At 35.6% G+C, this 27419-nt stretch overlaps 1 protein-coding gene across 4 annotated transcripts in view; it reads right to left on the bottom strand.

Annotated features, from left to right (window-relative positions):
- Nucleotides 1-4691: 4691 nt before the first annotated feature.
- Nucleotides 4692-27419, bottom strand: part of LOC120631062 (myoneurin-like) — a 59083-nt gene continuing 36355 nt past the window's right edge. The window contains exons 5-13 of one of the 4 annotated variants that reach the window (XM_039900475.1): nt 26831-27037; nt 18296-18418; nt 17004-17124; nt 16257-16389; nt 14150-14468; nt 12377-12685; nt 10432-10557; nt 8219-8275; nt 4692-5509 (exon numbers count right to left, since the gene is read on the bottom strand). In XM_039900475.1, coding sequence (XP_039756409.1) covers nt 5058-5509; nt 8219-8275; nt 10432-10557; nt 12377-12685; nt 14150-14468; nt 16257-16389; nt 17004-17124; nt 18296-18418; nt 26831-27037 — 1847 coding nt within the window. In that variant the 3' untranslated portion in view covers nt 4692-5057. The remainder of the gene's footprint in view (nt 5510-8218; nt 8276-10431; nt 10558-12376; nt 12686-14149; nt 14469-16256; nt 16390-17003; nt 17125-18295; nt 18419-26830; nt 27038-27419) is intronic. The other 3 variants (XM_039900476.1, XM_039900477.1, XM_039900478.1) reach the window with 3 other exon arrangements.

The following is a 27419-nucleotide window of genomic DNA, read 5'->3' as shown; positions in this document are numbered from 1 at the left end:
GTGAACAACGCATTTTTTCTTAATTGTGTAAATAATGGCTACTGCCCACAGCAGTGTACATCTTAGAAGAAACTTATCTTCTATAAGAAAATTTAAATTACGCTTATGTGGGTTACCCAGCTTAACATAAGTACAAAGTACGCTGAAGGCAACACAGTACAATATTTATTTTTTTAAATATAAATCTACGTTTAATCGTTACAATAATTAGTAAATATGCAATACTCCTCTATGTAGAGTTTCTGAAAATATTATAAATCTATACGTGAATAATATACGCAACATCGTACATGAAAACCTTTGTGGAACCTCACAAGGTGAGTCCGCGAACATTGATATGAATCATAAGATCTCACTATGTTATGTTTACTGAAAACCTTTTTCTGGATACCTAGTACCTACTATATTGCGGTCATACAAAGAAGTTTGCATTCTATGCTATTATTATGTATCAAAATTTAATTATCGAAGACTGGATTTTCAAGACAAAGTATTAATTCTTTAAATTTATTTGTTAACAAAGAGGATGCAGACATTAAATGGCTATTATAAAAGTTATCTTTCTTTGATGGTATATTTTATGAATCATATTAATAGTTTGGAGGTAAGAGTAATACATTGTTTGTTTTATTACAAAGAAAGTCAAACTGTTTATGGACCGCGTAAATCTACTTCACAAAACTATTGAATTATTAAAACATAATCGTTTCAGGTTTTCATGCAGAATGTTTAGCATTCGAATAATTATTATGATTGTGACATTTGTTCATAATGATTGTGTCTCAATGAGTATCTCTGTACGACGTGCGGGGACACGGCACGGGCGCGGGGCTAGGAAAATACTCTACATACATATAAAAGACCCTTAAACTATCATTATCATGTAATATGGCTCCGATTATATATATTAAAAACCACGAATGATATCTCGACTTTGTTGTCCTGTATTTGTTTACTCAAATGCCCTAACCGGTTCATCATTGTAACACGGGTACGGGTCTCCTCTAAGGATGAGAACGGTTTAGGCCGTAGTTCACCCCGCTGGCGAAGTGCGGTTAAATAAACTCGACACGCTATTGAGAACATTTTAGAGAACGCTTAGATATATGCGGGTTTCCTCGCGAAGTTTTCCTTTACCGTCAAAGCGTGTTTTATTTATACACATAAATCATACCGAATAGTAAGCGGTGCGGTGTCATGCACTTCATAGTTACAAAATATAATGATATTTATTTTTAGTAGGTATATATTTTTATGATAAACTTTAACACTTTTTATTATTATTTTTTATTTTTGCATAACCTAGTATCAAGATCCTTAGATGTGTTTAAAAAAACCGACACTCATCTATTTGATTATAGAGGTCAAAACACGTCCTACATTGTCCCAAGGTGATGCTACTGGGGTCATAATTTTAAGAAAATAAAACCCGTAAACTTTCATAGCATATAACAAAGTCGATATACCAACTTCGATATGTTTTGTCTACCTGTGAAAAAACCGCACTGGTGCCAAGTCCCCGTGCGTCACTTGTAAAGCTTTAGCAATTACGATTAAATCTCCAGTTTTTAATAAATAACACCATCATCGTTTTAAATGCATGTTCGACAGTCAACTTGTTTTGTTTCTTATCTTTATTTCAATTCTTTCTTTGTTTTAATCATCGATCATTGTAGTAGCATTTCAAGTCCATTTTTAGGCCGCTGGAAGAGCTATATGCGAAAACATCGCAGAGTTACAAATAACATACGTCGTAGGTAGTTCGTAGATGGCAACGTTTTGCAAAGTGAAATAATTCTCCTTAACTACCACATGTAAATCTTGTATATTGTAGGATCAAGTTTAAGGACGCTATAAATGTTATCATTTTAGTTTACTTCAACTCTTGCTTGGGATTGAAACTAGATGTACTTTCCAAACAGCAAAGAAGCCCGTTATGGCATAATTTAATTTAATAACAACTGTTTGATACTAACCAATGAGACGTCAGCGTATATAAAAAGTGTGAAATATGCTCCTATAAAGATAGCTGGAACACTCTTTCATACTTTTTGCGTGCTGCGAAATCGCACTGTATTATTAATAACGCCCTTTATCTAGAAATTAAATAGAGCCATAATTTTCCATTAAACCAGAACCATGGCATAATCTGTAGGTATGGAAGGGAATACTAATTATCCATAAACCCACGACGTATGTCAGAATTTCCTTTAGATAAGGCGCTAAATTTATCATAATACTAACAGTTAGGAAGACATCGAATTCTAACGTTCACATCTTATTTAGCAATCAAAAAGTTTCTCGAAAGGCACTAAATGCCCCAAGACGATGGCACAAGCAGTATATTTAACATTCATAAGTGTACACACTCAGCTTTAGATCGATATAAATGAAGTAAACAAATATTTATATCCGGCTTAAATAATAAAGCACCGATCCGAAATCACAGTATCGCGTGCGAAATAAAAATAGAGTTCAGGTTATACTAGATTATATTTTTATGTATATAGTCACGTAAAATTTACAAGTTAGACTTTGACTGCAATCTCACTTGGTGGTAAGTGAGGATGCAGTCTAAGTTGGTAGCGGGCTAATCTGTTATGGCAGTAATATTAAACCTATACCTCATCGTACTGAAACGCTAAATCGCTTAGCGGTACGTATTTGTCGGTAGGTAGGTAACTAGCCACGGCCATTTTACCTAGGTACGAAATTCATAAGTTATAACTTTTCAAATTACCTCCTGCCGGGAATTGAACCCGCTAAACTGTTTCATACTTTTTAACACCGTATTTTATTTTTCATTTTGTGTTTAATGTTTAAACAGTATAACCTGAACCCATAGATTTATTTTATAGTATAGATATGACACTTTTACTTAATTTATATCGTCTCTCATCACGCGGCACCTATATTAAAATAGAGTCCACATATAAACTACATCGGTATTTGAAACGACAATGGCTGAAGCGACCTCGGTTCCAAACGAATGCTACCACAATAATATTAGTCCTTAGCGTCTACCCCTGAAATAAAAGAGTAGATAGGAAAGATATTCGTCCATTTCATTAGAGCCATGTTAGGAAGACTTTCATTGCCTATAATTATAGGGTTGCGATAATAAACAAAATGGACGAAATAGGAAACTGGCATAGATCGTTTGTCATCGTGTGACAAATTTTAACCACGTGAGTGAACGAATTTGGTTTCAAGGGGATTTTCAAAACCGGTTTATACTCACTCACACTCAAATATTATTGAAATATTTTTACAAGTTTCTTTAGTTTTATGTAGCAATATAAATTATCCCGGATTGTTTCAAAAACAAGATATTTAGATATTTTGTCGGGAATAAATTCACTATTTTTTAGAATTTCAATATTTTTCCTTTTTTGTTGTACACTCAGTTGGCAGTACAACAAAAGAGGCTGCTTCGAATAATCTGGAGCAGTTGTTCTAAATTATTCGAAGAAGGATATGCAGATATTTTGTAAGGAATCAACTGATGTCTTTAAAGTATGAATATTTCACTTCTTATATTGTATTAAAGAGAATAATGTCAAAACACGATGTTCGGATGTTTTTTTGGTATAAACTCATATATAACTCACATTTGAGGAGTAAGCATAAACTGGGTTTAATTACAATTCACGATAGTGTAGAATCAGCGTAAAATTATGAAATATATTATTGAATTTTTGTGTATAGTGAACACAGTAAAATAATTAAGATATTTTACGGTAATGTCTCGAATTCTTGGAATATTGATAAAAGCGTAAAACACCTATCCTAGTAACCGCACAGAAAAGTTAAAAATAGACTTATTACGATTTTGGATTACGAGTATCTTAGAATATAATAGCGATAAGGATCTGAGCCCCGAATGTTTCATTTTAAGTTACTTTTTAGGTAATTGCCGTTTATATTGTTAAAACGTCGTGATTTTTTTGGCGTAAGATTGCTGCACTGACGTGTGAATTTTAATACTTTAACAGTGTTCTGTAAGCCTTAAGGGCGTAACTAAAAAATGTGTGGCATGACTTCGGAACAGCTATGTGGTGTTTAGACCTATGACCTTTCAAATGTCAGAGCGCGTCACTTCAACTGGTATTTAAAATATCCGCTCTTCAAATGACCTTTCAAATGTCAGAGCGCGAAATAACATTGCATAACTATTTCAACGTTATGCCACGTTTATTAGTTACTTTTTAGGTAACTGCCGTATATTTATTGTTAAAACGTCTGGTGCTTTTTTGGCGTTAGATTACTTACTGCACTGACGTGTAATATACGTTAACAGTGTTCTGTAAGCCTTAAGGGCGTAACGAAAAAAGGTGGCATAACTTCGGAATAGCTATGCAGTGTTTTGACCTATGACCTTTCAAATGTCAGAGCGCGTCACACTTCAACGGATCTTTCAAATGTCAGAGCGCGAAAAAACACTGCATAACTATTTCAACGTTATGCCACGTTTATTTGCCAGTTCCTTAGTATTAGCTTTCACGTAAACTAACGCACATCCACGTTAGCGTTTCATAACACTTCTGATTCGCCTAATTAAGTAGCAAATTTTTCGCCCACCTTAGTAAAAAGCTATGCAGGAAACATACTTGTAAAATGCTACGCGGACTTACACCACGATACTAGCGACAAATAGTGCTTCATGATTAGCAACACTATAAACCGTCGTTTTAAAAGTGTGCTAGGGTTACAATATTTACTCTAACTTACACTCGAAGCTCTGGAATGTGACTTAAACCGAGAGATTAAAGCCGGAAATACATGAGCACCATCCATCCCAAACGCAAACTACGCCACGCTTGTATACTCAAAATGTAATTATGTATGACCAGAAACCCGTGCTGTCCGTTATTGATACTGGGCAAACATACTGAGCAATGATTTGACTCAACACGCGTGACGTTACCTGAGATGGGAAACAAGTGCCCGTGTCAGAAAGGTTAAAACTTATAAAATCCGTTCACTCACCGCAATCCGACAATCTATTTCCACTCGAAGGGTATCAAGATTACGGGGTAGACCCTAAGATCTTCACATTATGTGTTGTCCACGACCGGCCTGATCGTGCAGTCGCCTACGGTTGTGATCGGCGTGATAGTCACCGAGCTGGGCGTCGATGCGGGGACGATGATGGTTTCTGTCGGCGACTGCTCCATTTTGTCGTCTTTATCTTCGTTATTCGGCGGAAGTTTGACGATCTGGCAGTCGCCGACGGTCATAATTTGAGTTTCGAGTCCCACGGGTGGAATGTTCTCCTCGGGCTCCACCCTGGAACTGTCCTCGTCGTCTGATGAGGAGTCCGAAACGTCGATGGTCCTGTCGTGGGATGTTTCGGTGGTCATGCTCTGGTCCGCGTCCACATTTCTGTCCGGGTCAACGCTGGTAACGCCGTAGGAGTAGGCGAGCGGGTTGTACATCATCTCGGTAAGGTAGGAGAAATCGCCAAAAGGTAGGTTCGTCGCGTTGTAGTTCTCGTTGGGTCGGCCGTCTGGAAATTACAAATTTTTTTTTTGGCTTATATAACGGCATTGGATTTGAAAAATCATCCAATATATTATAATGTCCGTTTGTCATAACTTGACGCGTGATAGGTTCGTGCGTCAAGTTTTGATGAAAGGGTCTGTGTAATCATCGTCCGCTAACCACAGGTTAAATAACCAAACCCGAGAATTTTTGTAATGTTGAGAACTTACCTGTATGACAATGGAATAAATAGAAAATCGTTTATTTCATTTCCCACATAGTAAAAAATACAAGTCATGGAGATCAAAAAAAAACCTAAGCAAGCATCAAAATACCTTTTTAGGAGGCCTCAAATCTTCCATAGCAAAGACACTAAAAGACTGTTTTATTTATTTTGTTCATGTAAAATAATGAAAAAAATATATTTACTTTACTTTTGTATATATTTAGAACATAATTTACGCTGACTAGTAATTAAAAACATTAGACAATAATAGAAAATATTCTTTAATTTACTTGAAACCCATGAGAAATGAGCTTGAAACAAGTGTTTCACACATTTGTTGACCGTTGACCTACAAAGCGATTTAAGTCACGCGGTCGGTTTGACCCCTGTCCCAAAAACCCGAATGCAGGTAGCATGCGGATTAACATATAGCTTAAATACGACCGAACTTTTAGCACAATTGATTTACATTCCTTGCTTTTTTTCTAGTGTGTACTTAAATTCCCACAGATAATTCTATATGCTACTGCACGGCTAGCATGGGCAGGAGACAATTATCTCGCCTGACAAAAGATAAAAATTTACCTTCTCCCACAGCTTTATCAACTCTCAGAGCACTGGCGCTTTAGTGTAAATAATATCCAAAGAATATATTAATATTATTATTAAAAATATGTTTTATTAAAAATATTAAGTATTCAAAATGAAAATAAATTTTGAAAATAACATTTATTATAACAATTGACATCAATTTTTAAATGATATAATTTTTTGTTTTAGTTAAAATATGACTTATGCTTTAATACGATTTCATTTTTTAATATGTAACTATTTGTAAGCTCACTGCTTAAATAATATTGCACGCCTGAAAGAGCAAACTGTAAGCCCCAAACATTGAGCTCATAAGACCATTATTTGTACACAGTTTATGCAATAAATGAATTATGAATTCTGAATTAATAAACGGGACAAAACGTCTCATATTCCATGTTCCATTATATAAATTTTTATTTCACACCCGTGCTAGCCCTGCTGGATATAATCTCGTGCATCATTGGTGTTCATTGTTTGTTAGTGTGTTTTTAGTCATGCTAGCATACTTTTTATATGTTATTTGTTTGTTAGATATTAAGCAAAGCTAAAGTATATTCTATTCTTATAGGGTTATTAATAATAGTAAACAGTTAGTTTCTAAATGTTAGTATTGGCAGATATTCTACATTTCAGTTTACTGCTTTAACTACATTTTTTAACTGCTTATTGTGCGACAATGTCCGCCTGCCACAACTTTTTATTCCAATGATATCGACTTGTTTGAAATTTTAATAGATAATGCATGTTTAACTATTTAGTTATGGGTCATTTGTGTTATAAGCTCGTCGGTACTGCGAGCGAGCCTGCAAGGCGCTTTGTCGTGTTGGATTAACACCGAAAAAAATAAAGTTAAAGGGAAAGCAACCACAGTGGAGTTTGAAAGTGTTAAACAGGACTTAAAACAAATTCCATTACCCAAGATTTATGGTGAAGTGGAAGTGGACATTTCACTAAATAGTTTTCTGTTTTTATTTATTTATTAAATGAATCACAAATAATATTAAAATTTGACTTCTTTATTTTATATTACAACTCTAAAGTTTTGAAAGTCTGCCAATTTTTTCTACATTCCAAGTTCTATACAAATACCGATTAGTACGACCTTTTCCCTCAATACTTTTTTGTAGGATATTTTCACATTTACAGACAAATAATGTGGTAATTAAGAAAATACTACTCTGGACTGTATAAGTAAGATTTATTGGTGTTGTTTCAAGATCCAAGCTGTACTGAACGTAATAATACAAATGCTTTTTCTTTTTTAATTTGATCTAGTCGAGTAAGTATAGTCAAATATTCTTTATTTAGAGTAGATTCACCTTACCTTTTGCTCTTTTAAAATGACTTGACTAGATTTGTATAGTTTGTGGTGGCTCTACCACCAATTTGAACTGAATTTAAATTATTATATATATATATATATATGAAAATTAAAATGAACTGGTAAGAAACTTAAAAGTAACAAAACGATATGCACAACTGAACAATATTTTTTTTACGGTTTTATAATTATTATATATTTTTTTAACGTGTGTAATAAAATAATATTATATTGCGGTATCTTAATTAATATTTATAATATTATGTGAAAATGCAAATCTGAGATTTTTGGTTAGGCTTTCGCGCCTTAACTACTAAAATAATCAACAAAGATGAAAAGTAACAAAAATAATGAAATTTTAGAAAGGACACCCCCAATTGCTCGACAAATTCACATTAACGCGAGCAAAGTCAGCAAATGATATTAAACTATGAAACAACAAATTTTACTCAGTTATACTACGCCTTAGTTGGTCACCAATATAATGAATAATGAATTGTAAGAAGAATATCGCTGCCACACATTCTGCCTGTAAATGGAAATAATATTTATGTAAAAATTTAGTTGCCATGCTATGATTGTAAAATACTAACAAATCTTGCTCATTTCTGCGGCTAGCCCGTACTGGATCGGTATTGACATTTCCATACCTAAACAAACATCTAATTATATAAACGAAAGGTGCTTTGGCGTAGCTAAGATTTCAACTCCGAAAGTTTCTGTCTTCATTCTTCTTTTACTTCTTATACTAGTGGTGTGCTAAACGGTTCAGTTTTGTGGTATTTCAAAAAAGAAATTGCTACGTATATGTCGCGTTTATTATATCTATACTACAAAATCTACAGATACATATTTAACTTATGAAATATTAAGATATAAAAGGCTTTTTGGAAAGGGGTTGTTTAGCCTACGCGGTATTAAAGTATTCATAATATTGAAACACTTTTGTTTTCCTAAGAGCAGTACTTTTAGAGAAATTACTATAACAAGTCAAAAATACGCAATGACAGCCATAACATCAGGTGTTTTTAGATTTAGGGTCAAATGGGGTCATCTTTTTCGCAACAGCAAGGAGGTAATGCACTACTAGGGAAGTACATTTTTATGGTTACTTTGATATAAAAACTGAAATCTTATTTGATATTATAATCTAAATCAAATCAAAATAACTGATCTTTTTATGGATGGTGCGATTATAGACAGTAGGTATTAATTGATATTATCGAAATGAAATTAAATTTATTTTTACAGTCATTTTCATTGCTTATGAACAGTGACACTTCGCAGGGCATGCTAGGAACACGTCCCGTAACGTACCGCCCTGTGCCCATTACCCTTATCTGTAGATGTGAGGACTCATGGGTCTGTAATTATACCGGCAGCCACGCCTTTCTGACTAGAGCACAGCATTGCAACAGCGGCGTGCACAGGGTTTTTGGCCAGTGTATGCATAAAGCAGATACTTGGCATAAAATGGATAAATTCCACTCCAATACGAGCTATATAAAATAATTTGGGTAGGCAGTGCTTTTGTGCGCGTATTAAGTGCACGCCACTGGGTGGTAGTACTTCACCGCACGAGCTCTGTCACTCAAAGCTATACTACTACTTAAACTTTTATTTGGAGTATTTTTATTTGCACATGACATTTTGTTCAATCTAGATATGTCATTAATTGTAAACTTTTCAACGCCACAGCACATATCGCTTCTTATACATTCTTTTGTTTTTTTTTAGTATTTTAAGTTTTTTATAACTTTGAGAAAATAGCCGTGTTCTACACGAACATCATATAATACATATGAAAAAACGAATGAATGAATAAGGTTAAGGGTGAATAAAAAAAATTAAAGCAAATGCTATGAGGCGAATATTTGCTCACACACAAAACAAAAAACTGCAAAAAATAATAAAAATTCTACAGCAAAAACTTAATAAACACGTCCAATTATTATGATACCCTTATATATGTTGATTATTATAATTCTCTCATAAATGAAGTCTCTCATCTGTTGATTGTGGCTTATCAATTATTACCTATAGTAATATCCAGTTGTTTTGTCGTAACCGTTTGATGTATGTGATAATACTTTATTCATCAAAACCCTATGATGGGCACAGATATTTATATATTTAGTTAAAATATATGTTATAGTTTATAACATATCTTTATTATTCAATTAGATTTATGTGTTAAATAATAAATGAAATCAATTATTACTAAATATTATTAAATATTTTTTATTTTATAAATTTTTAAGTTTGTTAGAAATTCATTTCGACTCACAATAATACTACTGTTATGCCCGTTTTCAAATGCCTAATGATTTAGGCGATATCTATAGGAAAAAAAACGTTTCACCAACTCTTAAGTGATAACTATTGGTGAACTATTGGTGAACAGTTGATGTATGGATAGGAATCTCCTTAGATAAGCGTTACTTATTTAGGTTTGCTTTGTTCTTCATTAGTGAAAACAAGGATAAATAAACTTTTATATGAGTACTACAAATATTATTAACTGAGCGCGTCTTTTTATGTTTTTTCTGAGTAAGAATTTTCACTAAAAGCCCGGAGTTAGAAAATTGGCGGAGTAAACCCCATTTCCTTGGAGAATACGTTAAGCCTTCGTTCCAGTTTATCATCACTAATATAACCTGAAATGATAGTCGTTAAAACCCACCAACCCGTATCACAGCAGCGTGGTGGGTTTATGCCTTATAAAAACTTTTTTCTTATTGAGAGAGGCCTGTGCCAGCGTTGGGAAGTTGATACGTTGCTAGGATGTTGTATGCTAGTATCTCACCGGGTTGCGTATGCGTGATGAAGTAGTTCTTTGGCGGGCGTCCACGTTTCCGCTTCAGCAACAGCTGGTGGGAGGCCAGTGCACCGCTCGGTACTGCGCCGCTGGTGAGCACGCAACCTTCCATATCTGGTGACAATTATACTACTGTTACAAAGAACCATAACACTAGGAACGTAAAGTTCATTATAACGCGTAGACATAATGAATAGGTACTTAATATGTTTCGTGTCACATAAGTACCTACGAAACAACAGAGTAATTCTGAGAGTAGACATATTTAGAACCATTTCTTGATTGTTCTCTGTCTGCACTGAGAGCGAAGTGAAGTAATATCAAAGCGATACTTTAGTGGAACAAGTGATAACTGTAAAATATAGTGACCTCGAACTACCTACCACTCCGGCATATTGGATTGGAATTGGATTGATGGCGATTGGTTGTTGTGTTTTCTGGATTTTTTTATTGAGCAGAAGATTAAAGTATTACAAGAGTCCGAATGTGACATGACCGAATTCAATAAAAATATGCAACGTTGCAATTTAAAATACTTTTTATTGTCGATTTCACACTGGCAACGTTATGTCCACTGTTTATAAGAATGAGATTTTCCAGGATGGTTTTTATTGAAGGATTCCTTGTGCTCTTTGTAACGATTTCTGTCTACATATTTGGCGTGGCATTTAGAATATTGGAGCTTATTCGCCCCGTACGTCTGCTTGTCTATTTGTACAGAATGCGTTATAAAAAGTATATGGCAGCCTTCAATCCAAACCATCCTCAAAAATATCATTTTGCAATACATCAGTAGACAGTGGACATAACGTAGCCATAAGTGATCATTCATACGAAATTAATATTTCGTAGTCGAACACTTTTAACCACTGTTTGTAACGTACGAATTGTCATAAAATACATTTCATGTAAAGTTAAGATTTTAATACTATAGAAAATCTGAGACTAGCACAAAACCCTTCTCCTGTTTGATGGAAACATACACTTTTTGGCGATCTTCCTTTTTCTCCGCCCTTCTCCTTTTTGATGGATACCGGAAATTACTGTCAAGTCTTATGCCAGTTGGGAATCTCTTGGGAAGGCTCTTTTGTGAAAAAGCATGAAAGTACACAGACATGATAGACACACATAGAAGTTATGTTAAATAACTTCTCAACAAAGCGACTCACATTGAATTCGTATCAGTACACTTTAGTCCCTAATAAACCGACATCGTGCAAAGAACAAGTTTCTTAAGAATCGACCGATATTGACCAAGTTCGGGTAACTCGAGAACTGGTACTTCGCTTGAAATCAGTTTATAAGTAAAAGATTTGTGCACCCGCAATCATAGAATTATTTTAGAGTTTCGAAAAAGTTTATCATTAAAGGAAAATGATCAAATTCGGCCATACTCTACAACCAGCGCTGTCAAAGATCCCCTTTTAGCGATAACGCAGCCGATTGAGTTTTGTTTCATTGTTTGTTATTTAATATTGTACAATAAAGTTCATTAATCAAATTCATTGCATTTCAGCGCTGTCGGCTGTACATTAGTGGAAAATATAATAATTACGGAATTAGCAACTCTAAATCTAAGACCGTAATGTAAATTTTTACTTCGTTGTCATTGAATTTCGATAATCAAAAACTATGCTAGATTGCTAGCGTACAAATCTTATACTTGCGGTGAAGGTAATTTTTTTTCAAACAATATAAAACTGACTGACTGACTGATATAATTTAACAGCACTTTACCAGGCGAGCCGCGACTATACCGTGCGTGCTGATGACGTCATCAAAAATACACTACGTGCGTCTCGGCTGTATTGTGCTAGTATCAGGTTACCGAATTGAGCCGCAAACTTTGGTGTATAATTTATTCAGCCATGAGGCGTGCTTAACATACAAACTCTCACACTTATAAAGCCGAAAGTAGTAAGATTAAACTCACCTGGGGAAATCTTAGGCGGTCGCCCCCTCTTTCTCTTGATCTTAGGGATGAGAGGTACAGGGTTCTTTCTGGGTCTACCGCGTCCTCTCCGGGGCCGTTCCTCTAATAACCTAGGTGTGATCTCATCATTCTCGGTTTCCATATTGGTGGCTTCCAGAGTCGTATTGAGAATAACTGTCCTATCGGGTATATTTTCATTGGGTCGCCATGAACTCTCGGCACATTCCTCGAATAAACTCGGTTCGATTTCATGCTTCACAAGTTCCAAATTCGGTTCCTCTTTGATTTCCGGTGACGTATTCGGCGTATCTGCATATCCGGTCCGTAATGTTACATCGCCGAATGTACTTTTTAAAATGTTAAAACTAGCTTCTTCTTAAAGATAATACCCGCCTTTCAAGTCAAGAGTTTTATATTCCCCGAGATGGAAAAGTTTATCACCTTACCTAAAATCTATTAGCAATAGCCTACCTTCAATAAACTACAGAACTTACGCCACGAAAGTTTATTTTGGTATTCGAGAAAAGTTTGAGCTCAATACTTTTAGTACTTTCTAGTATACCTTCAGGGTAACTACTTATACCTGATGGCATATCGAGCCTTTACATCCGAATTAACTTATCCGCCAAATCAAGTATTTTAGAAAAGAAGTTTTATTGATAATATAATAAAGCTTCTGTTAGAATTTAATATTATAAATATAACCTAGAATAAACTATGTAAAACTAAAAACAAATCTTAAACGTCTTCGAAACTACCTATATATGTATAATAATAAATAAATTTTATTTATCGGTTACGCTAATTCGGCGGTAAAGTCACGATATTTTGTTAATTACGACGTATTCACAAGGTCACACCATGACATTAATGTTGACGTACGTAAATACGTCAAACCAAATTTCATTAAGTGTCAATAAAAACTTATATGTTCCAAACCATCTTTTCTATCTGATTTTGTTTATAATTTGAAACATATAGTTGAATACAAAATATTCCTATGTATTCTTGTCTTCACAGAGGTTTTAACATCATAAAACCATAACCAGAAGGTCCAAAAGAAATTCTAAATTTAATTATATCAAGTAGGCCTACTAAATAAGCACTTTTGAAACGTCAAGTAAGTTTGTTTGTAGAGTCTACCACCGGTTTTGAAGGAAGATTCAACCGAAAAGAAGCCGGCAGGAAACTCAGCACATTGCTATGTTCCAATATCATTTTACTGTTTAGGAATTCAATTGTATGGCCAATAAAAGTGGCTTTAGTCTGTAGACTATTAGGGTAGTCTAACCTTGACAGGTTATGATTCGAAGGGACAAAGTAGCCCGACTGTATTTCGATGTGAAGGTAACGAAAATCCTCAGCATACGGACACAGTTCACTGGTATTCAATGCAATAATTTCATCATCATCCTACTGATATCGTACTGCTGAGAAAAGGCGTCCTCGTAGTAGACGATTTGAAAGCATAAACGTAACACGCTTCTTAAGGTGTATAGATTAGTAAACACAATCAGAAAGTACCTACGCATTGAAGTAGATTCAGATTTTATTAACCTAATAATTAACTTTCGTGGCGCGTACTCGATTTTGCGTTCAATTCGATAAATCTATCTGTTCGTGCTCTGAGAGGAAAGATCAGTCAGTCAGTTGTAAACTTTAATATAAAATTTTGAGTAAAGCTAATTACGAGTAGTATAATATACTCTACCTCTTACCTACAATTTTACCTCGGAAAAAACTAGCTACAGTAAATAGGACATAAAAACTCACCAAGCGAAGTCTTAGGCGGTCGTCCCCTCCTTTTCTTGATCTTAGGGGTTAGAGGCAGGGGGGTCTTCCGGGGTCGACCGCGGCCTCTCCGAGGGGGGTCCACTAAGTCCCCCTGGTTGAGTTCATTTCTAACGGGTTCCAGGGAAGCATTCAGAACGACTGGGTTGCCTGGTCGGGGGGGCAGCATGACGTCACCGCTGGGAGTAAAAACAAGATGGCCGGACTCCCTATGCGTGGTCCGTACCATCCCCGACATCACCTCAGAGTTGTTTTCGCGTTTCACTACAGCCTCGTTTTGCATGTCCACGGTTGGGTCCTCCTGAAAGATGATTTCGAGTTTTTTTTTTAATTATTAATTATCGAACCGAGCAGTTGGCTCTTCTGGCGGTAAGACGCGTAAAAACAAAGTAACACTCCGCAAAGCATGCAAAGATCACGTCCTACAAATTGTCACTGTTTGTCCGCCAACCTCAAGGTGTTAAGCGTAAACGATAAAAAAGCTTGGGTGTGAACAATTGCTCAGACCAGATTGAATGAATGAATGAATGAATACACTTTTATTGTACACCAAAGAAACAAAAAGTAGTTACAAAGATATAAATACAATCAAGAGAGTACAATTTGGTGGCCTTATCGCTACATAGCGATTTCTTCCAGGCAACCAATGGCGTAAAAGGAAAAAACGTAGAAAAGAGGTAGGTGGTGCAATAAATAAGATTTAAAAATTATACAAATATATAAATATAAATAAAATATATATATATATATATATATATATATATATAAATATAAATATAATATATATATAAATATATTATATATAAATACAAATAAAATATATAACATAAATATCTATATAAATATATTACATATAACATCCCCAATTAGTATGAAATACATAAATAATTCAAATTACACACTTAAAATGATTCGCTTCAGCGTTGTTCGGCTGAAAGAGACAAATAATGATCCTTCACTAGTTTCTTGAAGGTCCCAATCGATTGTGCCTCACGGATATCTAACGGCAAGGCGTTCCATTATTTAATAGCCTGAACCGTAAATGATCCGTTGAAGAAGGAGGATTTGTGACCAGGCACCTTCAAGACTAACTTCCTCGTAGAACGAAGTTCGTCTGGGACTCCTACAAATTTAAACCTCTCTTTCAGGTAAAGAGGAGTAGAAGGATGAAACAAAACACAGTACAGAATAGAAACAATGTGCAGATTGCTTCTTAAACATTTTCTAATGACAATGTGATATGGTGATAACAGAAAGAACACCCGGCTAAGTTTGTTGTGGGCTTCTTCTTAGACCAGGGAACGTTTGGAACCCTCGTAGCTTTAGTTTTAAGTTTACGATTGTAGTTATCGCCATCACTACTCACTGCTATGTACACATTTTGTATATAATCAATGCATCAAAAGTGCCATCTATGTGCCTATTTGAATAAAGAAATATTTGTCTTTGACTTTGCCTCATCATCAATAGCCTGTAATAGACCACTGCTGGACTAAAAGCCTCTCCCAATGGGTGGGTTTGGTCATAATCACCACGCTTGGCATACGGGTTGGTGGTCGAGGTCACCACACACAGTGGCGTGCATAGAGGGTATGCACAGCGTAGGTACATGATAAACAATGAAGAAAATATCCAGTACGAGTTAAAAAGCTTGGGGGTATGCTTTTTATAATTCTTGCAAAGCCTATCCTTAAGTTTTTTATACTACGTACTGGACATTTTTTTTCATTTTTACATGTCTCACTTGCCTTCCTGCGCGTCTGGCATGAACATGAGACTATTATATCCCCGGGGAAGGGATAAAATTTGATCTTGTGAGTGGAAATAATATCCAAATAATATATAAACGGGGGTAAAGTTCTATTCGATGTTCCCGTGCATGTATTTTAGCAGGAGGACACGTTAATTATATCCCTTGTGTCGGGATACAATCTGGGGATATAATTTTTATCTCCTGCCCGTGCTAGCCCTGCTGGTGGGTGAGAGTGGAAGTTTTCTCCACCTATCCCTACTAGTTTACACTTATACCGGGTAAATTTGCAATAATTAAGGCCAGCTCCACTACTACTGGGTTGGGTGAATCGCTTACCCTCTCGCAGATCTTTGTGTGTACACGCAGCTTGTCCGAGCGGGCGAAGGATCGCCCGCAGCCGCCGCACGTAAAGGGCCGTTCGCCGGTGTGAGTCAGCCGATGTCGTGAGAGATGTGACGAGCGGGCAAATCTGAGTCATTCATATTTCTTTCGTTAGATGATTGTTTGACGGCCGATTGGCGCAGTGGACCCTGCTTTTTGAGTCCAAGGCCGTGGGTTTTTCCCACAACTGGACAATGTTTGTGCGATGAAGATGAATGTTTTTAGTGTCTGGGTAAACACCCATATACTAAAAACATTCATATGTATATAATGAGTATTTATGTATATTAATCATAAAATTATTCTTCTTATATGTGCATGTAAGAAGTGCACGCCACTGGGTATACCCAAACTAAAAACCAACAGCGTATGTCCCTCTTGTTGGCTTTGTTAGACGCCCGGGGAAACCAGCACATAGCCCTGCTTTTATCTCTGGCAAGACAAATTAATGTAAAATGCTGATAGTAAAGAGTAACTGCTGAGTTTCTTCTCGGAAGAATCACAGGTGACAAAATCAGAAAAAGGAACTCCGTAGAAGAAATAGAGTCACCGTCATAGTTTAGACTCGCAAAGCTGAAGTAGCAATGGACGGGGCCCATAGAACCGATGGACGTTTGGGTCCTAAGGTGCTGGAATGGCGACCGGTAAACGCAGCGTAGGTCGGCCCCCAAGGTGGACATCAAACGAGTCTGTGGACTTTACCTGACGTCACAAATATCGCACACGTGTGGCCGTCCGTCCTGCGAGTCGTTGGCTGCGGAGTCGGATATGGACCCGCTCGAATCTGTCTCCTCGTCATCATCCATGGCGTGCTTGCCTTTCTCTGCAATATAAAACGACAATGGTTGTATTGCATAATTTTATAATTTTTATTAGTGTAGGAAACACTAATAAAAATTACACTTTTTTATATGCATTTTAAATTTACAAATTGTATGGTTATAAAGTTTTTTTTTTATTTACGGGCCAAGCAGATAGCCCACTTTATCAAAAACAGATCAACAATCAGTGTATGCAGATCATATAGAATGAAAAAATCTCCAGTACGAGTTATAAAAAACTTAAGTATATGCATCGTAAGAGTTATAAAAAGCCTACCCTGAAATAATCTATCCTTCTTAACTCTTACGTGAGATTTTCTTCATTTTATATCATCTGCATACCCTCTATGCACGTCACTGTCAACAAATCGCAGTCAGAGGTGTATACAAAGAACCCGCACTACGAATTCCATCCCTGTGTTCATGACGCAGTATTAAGCCTGTCAGTAGTGTATACCCAGACGAGCTGTCACAAAAATATCTAGTACCACCGTTCATAATCTTTTATTAACGACCGCCGAATCGCTGCCGTTACTAAGGTGGCACCTCACCGCGTTAGAGATGACATAAGAGCACGTGAGACTTTTTTTTTGTACCTAGGAATCACCTAAATAACTAGGCATCCGATTAAGAATATTCCTAAGATTAGTGAAAATGGACGACCGATAAAAATGTATATATTTATTTCGGCATCAATTTTATGAGAAATGTAGCTTGGTTGGTAAAGCGCTCAGGCAGCAATCGCTAGAGTCGCAGGATGAACTACTGTCGGTTCTGAAATTTTGAATTTATACAGATATTCTCCATATTGTGTAGTCCACCAACCCGCACTGGGCGTGATGGAATACGGCTTAAACCCACCTCATTGTGGAAGGAGACCGATAATAGGTGATGATGATGATGATTCTCCATATTGTTCTTCAAGGCATGCGAAGTAATTGTTCAGCAAGATGGAGTACGGCCTAAACCTTTCACACTCTAAGAGACCCGTGCCCTTGGGCCGGTAATGAGTCGATGCATTTTACAAAAAACATTCTCCATATTGTTCTTAAGCATTCGGTTAGCATGGTAGGGTGCAGCCTAAACCTTTCTCATTCTAAGTGACCCGACCACTCGGGCCGCTAATGATAAAATTGTAAGAAAGAGACAACTGCGAAACTACTAGCACCTCACCGTCTGAATCTTCATGGTCGTTGTTGGTGGGTTTCTGCAGTACAGCCAGTTGCACCACCTTGATGCCTCCGGACTTCATTTCTGGTTCTTTGTGTTCATGAGCGTGGTTGGCGTTTGTGGCACCTGGAACAACCAATTGAAGGAATGTGATATCCTTACTTCCTTACTAGTATTATAAATGCGAAATTGTGTTCATATGTCCATTCCACAGAATTGAGAACATACAGAAACCTCATTCAGCCATTATTAATAATAATAATTATAATTATAATAACGGCCAAGTAGCGCAGTGGGCAGCGAGCCAACTATCTGAGTCCAAGGCCGTGGGTTCGATTCCCACATCTGGAAAATGTTTGTGTGATGAACATGAATGTTTTCAGTGTCTGGGTATAAAAATATTCAACAGTCATCTTAGTACCTATAACACAAGCTACGCTTACATTGGGGCTAGATTGCAATGTGTGCATTTTTATTTATTTATTTATGTATTCAATAACGTTTAATTCAGATAAAACTCTATTGTTACAACAATTATCTTATTTACTGTATTCTAAATTAAAAAGGCCTAATAAATAATAATATAAATAACTAGGAATCTCCTAACTAATGTAAGTACCCTCTTGATCACTTGGTGTGTGAGTGTGTACCAATCCAGTGTCCATAAAGAGGGATTTTCCCATTTATTGCATGCAGTGCATATAGTGAAAACGCCCCGCTTACGTCTGATTTAACACCCGCGGTATGTTGCTAGTTCAAAAAACTTTTCCCATTTTATGGTAAACGTTTAGAACATTAGAGATAAAATAATGACTGTTAACTGCTTAATGAACATGACACCCGTTTGAGAAACGCTACTACAATGGAATGGTTTATGATGCTTCAATATTAGTCGTGTTTCTTTATGTTCTTAATTTCTTGGCCTATTCATAAGCAGTGGCGTGCACAGGAATTCTGACCAGGGTATGCATAAAGAAGGAAAATGGCATAAAATTGGCAAATCCTCATCCGTTGCCAGTTATATGAAAATTTTAGGGTAGGCAGCGCTTTTGTGAGTGTATGAAGGGCACGCCACTGTTCATAAGTAACTGTTATCATAATTTCGCCTAGCCAGAACTTCTGAATCAATGCTTCAACACTAATAAATGCGAAAGTTTGTTTGTTTAACCTTCCTTCACTTAATTAATGTCATAGGGTAAAGACGTAGACGGAGACTAACATATCCAACTTTTCATCTCACCACGGGTAGTATGAGCAGGTTAAATTTTTCTCCCTGGGGGAAGGATAAAAACCAGTGGCGTGCACTGGGTGCACATACAAACAGCAGGAAAATTGCACAATGCATACAGCAGGAAAATTGCATAAAACTGCTAAAAATCTCCTCCTTTGTAATATGAATTTTAGAGTAGGCCGTGCTTTTGTGCATGTATGAAGTGCACGCCACTGTTAAAAACTTATCTTCTTCCACGTCTTTATCACGAGCATTGGCGCACACGTGGAAATAACACCTAAATAATAAACGTTTCAAAATAAACGATGGTTAGGCTAGCCGGTTACTGGAGCATTCCAAAGCCCCGCAGGAGAAGTGGTTTTTTTTATACACAATTTTTTAATAGTGTTGTATATATATATTTATATTATTTAGTATTATTGAGAATAAAAAAAAAAAAAAATGAAAATCAATAAATGAAAAAAAAAACGAACGTAAAACTCTTATACCGTCGTGATTTTGGAAGGTAGACACGATAAATGTATCACTTGTCAGAGGATATAATCGCTTGTCAGCACTGCTAGCATGGGCAGGAGAAAATTATAGCTTTATCAACTCTCAGAGCACTGGCGCACCAGTGGAAATAATATCCAAATAATAATAAACGGGGGTAAACTTCTATTCTAAGTTCCCGTGTTTTAGTAGGTGTACTTGTTTGTCATATCCCTTGTCAGGGGATATAATCGGGGGATATATTTTTTGTGTCCAACCCGTGCTAGCCCTACAGAGGGTATAAGAAGATAAATATCTTGTATCCCGCCTATTGCAAGCCGTGTAGAATAAAAAAAAATTACCCACGGGATTTATAAAAAAACCGTAATAAACGCGGACAAAGTACGCTTGCAACAGCTAGTCTAGTACATTATTAATCGAATCTATACAGGCACATAGCACAGAAAATGTTCGCGTAACCCAGTCATTGTTTTCATCACACGTCACAAAGTTATTTAAACACATTATGCACCACTTCCTATTCAGTCAGTGCGCGGTGTAATTTATTAAAAAGAAAAAAACGTTCACAAACTGTTGTTTTTTTTTAAATGCATATTGAAGAAAGTTACGATTAGCATAGGCTGGGGATGACTGCCTTGTTGAGACGGCAGATCAGAACACACCATCCCTCTTCATACTAGGCGACTATGGGAATATATAACGGTTTAAGAGACGTTTTAGCGGTTTTAAAGGTAATGTTTGATCGTTAATGTGAACACAACCGATGGAAAGGTTGTCACAGCGTATTTTTTATGGCACCTTTGTACAGTTACTAACCTTATCACTTTATTTTTTTTTAAAGTATTGGTATCGAAAAATAGGCGTGGAACAAGTTTTTACTATTGTGATTACTCTAATACCGCAGCTGCTTAGGTATATACATACTAGTTGCGACCCGAGGTTTTACCCACGATTATACACGTCGTTGCAATAGAAAAAAACCCTATATTGCAGACTATTTGGTGTAAAGATACGAATATTTCTGTAAAATGCCCTTGAGAATTTCGTGGTCCTAAAGGAACAATAGTAGCTAATGTTACTCTCAATGCTTTAAATAATAGCCATGCTAAAAATTTAGTCGATTTGTTACTTAATAAGAGCGTGAATGATTCACAAACAAACACATTTCCGCATTTATACTATTGATGAATTTCTTAATGACAAGGTTCCCTGCAAGCAAGCCGCTCCGCTTTCATCTCACACAAGATAGAACAAAGTTTTTTAAATTGTAAAACATGTTGGAAAAGAGCAACTGCTGAGTTTCTCGCCGGCTTTTTCTCGGTAGAATTTGCCTTCCGAACCGGTGGTAGAGTCACTACAAACAGACATACTTGACGTTTCAAAAATGCTTGTATTAGGCCTACTTGAAAGAAATGAATTTAGATTTTTTTTTAATTTTATAGTATTAGTAATAATAACGAAAATATAAAGCTACACATCTGCTCATAGTCGAGGACTGATTGCAGGAGTAAAAGAAAACAAAGTTAGGATAAAAACGAAGCAGTATTTTTTACTTTAAACAAAGTAGATAAATTAAAAAATATGACGACATCCCGCCATTTACATTGCAAGTATCAACTTACAGGCGGAGTCTTGGCTATTAAATTGTGAGCCGTGAAAGGAAATTACACTAAATTATTGTCTTGAGACCGTTCCATTGTTGTTTCGTACTCACGCAGACTAACTTCTAACTACGTCATCTATGATAAAGCAGACTGTATTTCCGATTCCATTTATATAGCCGATTTCAGAAATTGGAGGTATGATACTTTTGGACTACGACGAGCGCATTTTTATTTCAAAGAGCAAAGAGTTTATAGAAAAACTGTCCAAGTGCGAACCGGGCCACGCTCAATGTAGGGTTCCGCTATTGCCCGTCACAATAGTACTTTAAAGTTTGCAAGGATGGATATTTGTTACAGTCACCCACAAAAGTACTGAACCAATTTGACTGAAATTTATAAACTTGATATAGATTATTCCGCTGAACTTACATATAGGCTACTTTTTATCAACCACCCAGGTACCCATAACACAGCTGCGCTTACTTTGAAGTTAACCGGCGATGTGTGTATTATCGTAGTATATTTACTTATTATTTATTTATTTATCCCGCAAAAATGTACGTTCCCGCGGGATTTAGGAAAAAACAAAACAACGACAAAGCGTCGGTCAATCGCTAGTATAAGAGCATTTTGATGGATTTGTGAATCTCATTTTAGGACGTCAAGGTACCTATGTCAAATAATAAGCCATATTGATATTAACACTGCTTTATGCAATGGTAGTAAAGCTGTGCCGGCTCCAAATGATTGTTTAAGTAGCTTGACAACTTAAAGTCTATCATGTTTTTCTTTTTTTTATATATCCAATCCAATTCTATATCCAAGAACAAAGATTGAATTTAAATATTTGGTTGTCAGTCTGTCTTGCCAAACGAGAACCGAACTTAGGACCTCTTGAGGCGTTCCCGAACTTCAACTACTAGACTAAAGAAACGGTTAATGTACCTATTTTTACGACCAATTAGCGCAGCGGGCAGCGACCCTGCTTTCTTTTTCTTAGGCTGTGGGTACGATTCCCACAACTGGAAAATGTGTGTGATGAACACGAATGTATTTCAGAGTCAGGACGTTTATATGTATATTATAAGTATTTATGTTTATTATTCATAAAAATATTCAGTCATCAATCAGTCGTCTATCACCCAGAACACAAGCTAGGCAGATTCTACGGAGAAGTGATTTTTTTTTACAAATATCGCGTATTAAAGATTAAAGAACTTAAAATGGCTTCCGTAATTACTGAATCCATAAAAGAACGTCCAAATGGCGGATAGCTCACCAAGTACTTATTCAAAGAAATCTAGTCGAGTTATGTTTCTGCAAAAAAAAAATATATACTTCTTTCAAATATTCCAAGAAACTTAGCTATTTAAAAATACTAAACGATGCATAACGTCCAAAAGTAAAATACCCGCATGAGTTTTTTTAAAGGCATATTTTCGGAGCGTTCGTGAGATTTAGTTTTGTAACCCTAAAAGTTTTTATTTAATTACAAGATGTCCCTTGACTGCAATGTCAAACGGTGGTGTGATGCTGAACTCTAGCATCATGCTGCAAGATAGTAACGGGCTTACCTGTTAGGGGTATGGCAGTCATATAGTTCCCTTATCAGTAGCACAGTGTGATTTTTTTGCCAAAAAAGGAAATCCTATTTTTATTTGCTTATTCGATAGAGCATGTCATTAACAAAGAAGAGTAGATAGAGCTTCACCAATCCCAACATAGACCCCATAGGACCCCAGCGCCATCTGTCGGGCTAATTTGTGAATCTAAACCATCCAGGATGCTACCCAAACGTATACCAAAAAATTCATTCAAATCGGTCCAGCCAGGAGTTCAATGACATACACACGCACACAATAAATTATTTATATATATTTCAAATATTTAAATATCATCAAAGTTACTTTATTAGTTTCAATTTTTCTAATACCCATTACCAAACGAATAGTATCCATGAGTAAATTGATTTGTAATTAATAAAAATATTACTTTATTATAATATTATTATATTTAAATAGTAATAAACATTCAATTTATCAGATAAGGAGTTTTGCATTCATTTGTTAATAATTTAAACAAATATATATTAATATTATTGTCATGTTCCAATATGTATACGAGTTTTCGTACGAAACCGAAAACATTCATACATATTTATGAGCATAAGTCGTGTAAAATTTCCTTTTATTAAACACTTTTATTATTATTTTCGGATTGGTTCAACAATAATTTTGATATGAATTTTTAAATTAAAAAAATGAGATGGCAGTGTCTTTTACCCAATGGAAAGACGAAGATTTCACAAACTAACACATGCAATACAATTTATCTAACTTGTTGAATTGTACGCCCTGCAATACGATATGCAAACGATACTTTGTACAGTACTATACCTAAATACAGTCAAGAAAAAAAAACTGTTGTTTTATTCACGAAACAAGACTTACAGCTTTGCGTGTAATTGATCAAGATTATTGACATTTTACTATGACAGAAATATCAACGTGTGGTTGCTCAAAACGAAAGTAGATGAAAAAAATGGTTAACGAAATCTTACGAAATCGACTGACAGATTACAGTGACATTTGACAATGAAGGCAACCGGAGCTGTCACTTAACGCCAAATTTAGCGACGTGCACTTCATGTATGCACAAAAGCGCTGCCTCATTTACGAGTTATACATTTGTGTATAACTCGTAAATGAGGAGGACCCATTTTATGCCATCTTCCTGCTATGTCCACCCCGGTCAATATGTCTATGCAGGCCACTGGTTTAACTTATTATCATTACCATATTATTGCGCCACAATATTGTTTTCAAATGATCTCCATATTGAGAACCGATCATTTATAACAGTCCACTGCTGGAATAAACGCCTCTCCTAACGTGAGGGTTTGCACATAATCAGCACGCTGGGCGTATCACAGTGGACCCTGCTGCCGTATGACACCCGCGTGAAGAGAAAAGATGGTGACAACTGTGTTTTGATCTGGCGTCACCACACGGCCCACATCGATCATATGTATGATAATAAAATACATTATTTTTAATAATGTAGTATAGATTTTTGTTAACAAATTATTTTTATGTGTTCCGTAAATTAACAGATAATTGTAATTTTTTTTTCCAGATGTATAACAAGTTTGATGTCACCCGTTGCCGTCTATCTTTCTTTAGTCAGAGATGTTTTTTTACATGAATACCTCAAATTAAAATATGTCGAAGAGATTATTTATTTTTTACCGACACCTATTTCGTTATATTAAAGGTACTTAAGTTGTGACTTAAAAGTGACCCTGTTGCAAGCCGATACCTGCATTTAAAATATATTATTTATGCACAATCAAAATACCAAACACTTCTCCCAGTGTACCTCTACGTTAATCAGCTTTGCGAGTAAAATATTTTTCAATGTTTAATAAAATGCATAAATAATCAGCTAATGAAAAACATGTTTTTATTGGAAGTTTTATTCATATTAAATGTAAAGAAATGAAAGCGCTTATTAATTGGCTTTTACAAACTGAGCATTTGATTTCATTTACGTCCTGGTTTTGAGATACCTTAATGAATGTGGTGGGGGCTACGGCCGGGGCTAGTTGCCGAGAAAGACGTACCCGCTAAGCGATTTAGTAATCCGGTACCATACCGGCGTAGAAACTGAGCCCGCTACAATCTTAGATGAGCTGGTTAACATCGCTTATCATCAGATAAGACTACAGTCAGCTTGTAGTGGAATAAAAGAAGAAAAAGAGAATTTGAAACATATTGATATTACTTTATTTCATTTAATATATTCGCTTACTTCAAGAAGAAAGAACATTCTTCATGAAAAAAAATAACTGAGGCGTTGCTTCCAAAACACACTCTGGCTCGTAATAGTATGTCTAGCTCTAAAATTAGATATTATTTTTAAACTGGGAATATTCCAGTATAGGCGAAAATGAAATAAAAATGCCACTTATTCACATAAAACTACCAAAATTTGAACAAACAGTCCTAATTACGTTTAATTCAGTTTATTTGTTATATTATATCTATAACAAATAAACTTAATAGGAATCTATTATAATAAAACAAATAAACAAAATACTCTGGAAGTAGAATTCAAGTTTACTAAAAAAATATCAAGCTAATAATTAACCAAAGTTAAATTATTAATTAATTAAAACCAGTATTTGAAGGTGAAATTAATTTTATCGCGAAAAAAATATCAGAAATAAAATATTAGGTATTACGAACACTATGTGTTACGAACATTCTGACGTTAAAAAAAATATTTATATAAACATATAATCTGGGTGGAATTTTCCGTTGTTGTTGGTTTATTAAAAGTTAACTACTAGGTGAACGAACTTTATATAATTCATTTCAAAAAACTTTCAAATTCGGCAACGTTATTCGATATCTCCGTTAAATCTGAACCGATTTCGAAAAATGCTGTTTAATTGGAAAGAGTCTGAAGTACACTTTCGTTATAAATTAATTTGATGAGGATCTTCTGATGGAGATATTCGGAGGTAGTGATGATCAAAATCCCCTAAGGAAAAAACAGCAATTCTTTTGCAATTTGTCTAATAAATAAAAATATTTTGTTTCAATAATTAACCTCAGAAACTAGTAGTGAAATCTTTCAAATAATAAATAAATTCTCATAATAATTTTAAACTATTTAATAATAATGAATTTATTTAAGAATTAATTCTACACGCGTATATTCGTCAACAAGACTTTTTTAGACAATTTCTCTGTTTTAGTGACCTTACCCTCTTTTCAGGACGTTGAATGTAAGATTTGAATGCTCACAATCGTGGAGCAGTTTTCGAGTAACAAAACACAGTAACGTCAAAGCAAAATAGACAGAATTTTGCTCGTTTTAGACTAGAAAATTCTGCAATCCTGTTTTTTGTTTTACACTTGCGCTTTCTATAAAAGTGTGTGCGAATTTCAACTTTAACAGAAGATGCATACATTTAATTTTACTTTGTCGATACAGAGTACCGAAAATCAAAAATCACCTTCATTTAGAAACGTACAAACGTTATAATACATAGTCGGTACAGGTCACATCAACGTCTCGAACTAAATCCGCATTGTATCTTCTTTGGGATTATATTTTTAACTCTTTATGACGAGGACGTTGGTAAAGGGTGCAGAATAACTAACAATCCTGTTTTTTTTATCAATGTAATGAAATCCAACTTACCCGGTGAAGTGATTTTATTCGGGCGGTCATCAGTCTTAAAGCTGTCGTCCTGGAAGCGCACAGTCATCGTCTTCTTCTTTGTGCGCAGCTTCTCGTCTTCTGGTGACATAATAGAGACACGTTTCTTCGGCCTGTCGTCTTCGGATATTTGCATGTCGCGCTTTACAGCTGCGGCGACCACCTCGGAGACAGTCGCTACTGGCATGGCTGCAAGGAAATGTATGTTGCCATGATTGCGATATTTATACAACGTGTAAATAAAAGGCTTTAGAGGTATATTATGTACTGTCTCAGCCCTATCTGGGAAACCGAAAACCTAATAGTTTTTGAATAAACCACTGCCATAGTTTATACTGAAAGAAATCAGTAACAGAAAATTAAAATTATGTGACTCCTGTCACTTTATAAGGTAAGCGTCGCATAGCGTAGGTTTTATGCGCGTGTCGGTTTATCTTCAACAGGGTTGTGATAAGTAAACACTTAGAATGTTTAATTTCATTTGTATGAAAAAATAACTATGCTTCTTTTGATTTAATATTGTTTCAGAGTGAACAATATGGCCTCATGAAATATATTCATACATCCTTAA

This window comes from Pararge aegeria, chromosome 17 (assembly GCF_905163445.1).
Source record: "Pararge aegeria chromosome 17, ilParAegt1.1, whole genome shotgun sequence".
Lineage (NCBI taxonomy): Eukaryota > Metazoa > Arthropoda > Insecta > Lepidoptera > Nymphalidae > Pararge > Pararge aegeria.
Note: the sequence above shows the minus strand (reverse complement) of the source record. Positions and strands in the feature narration are given on the sequence as shown.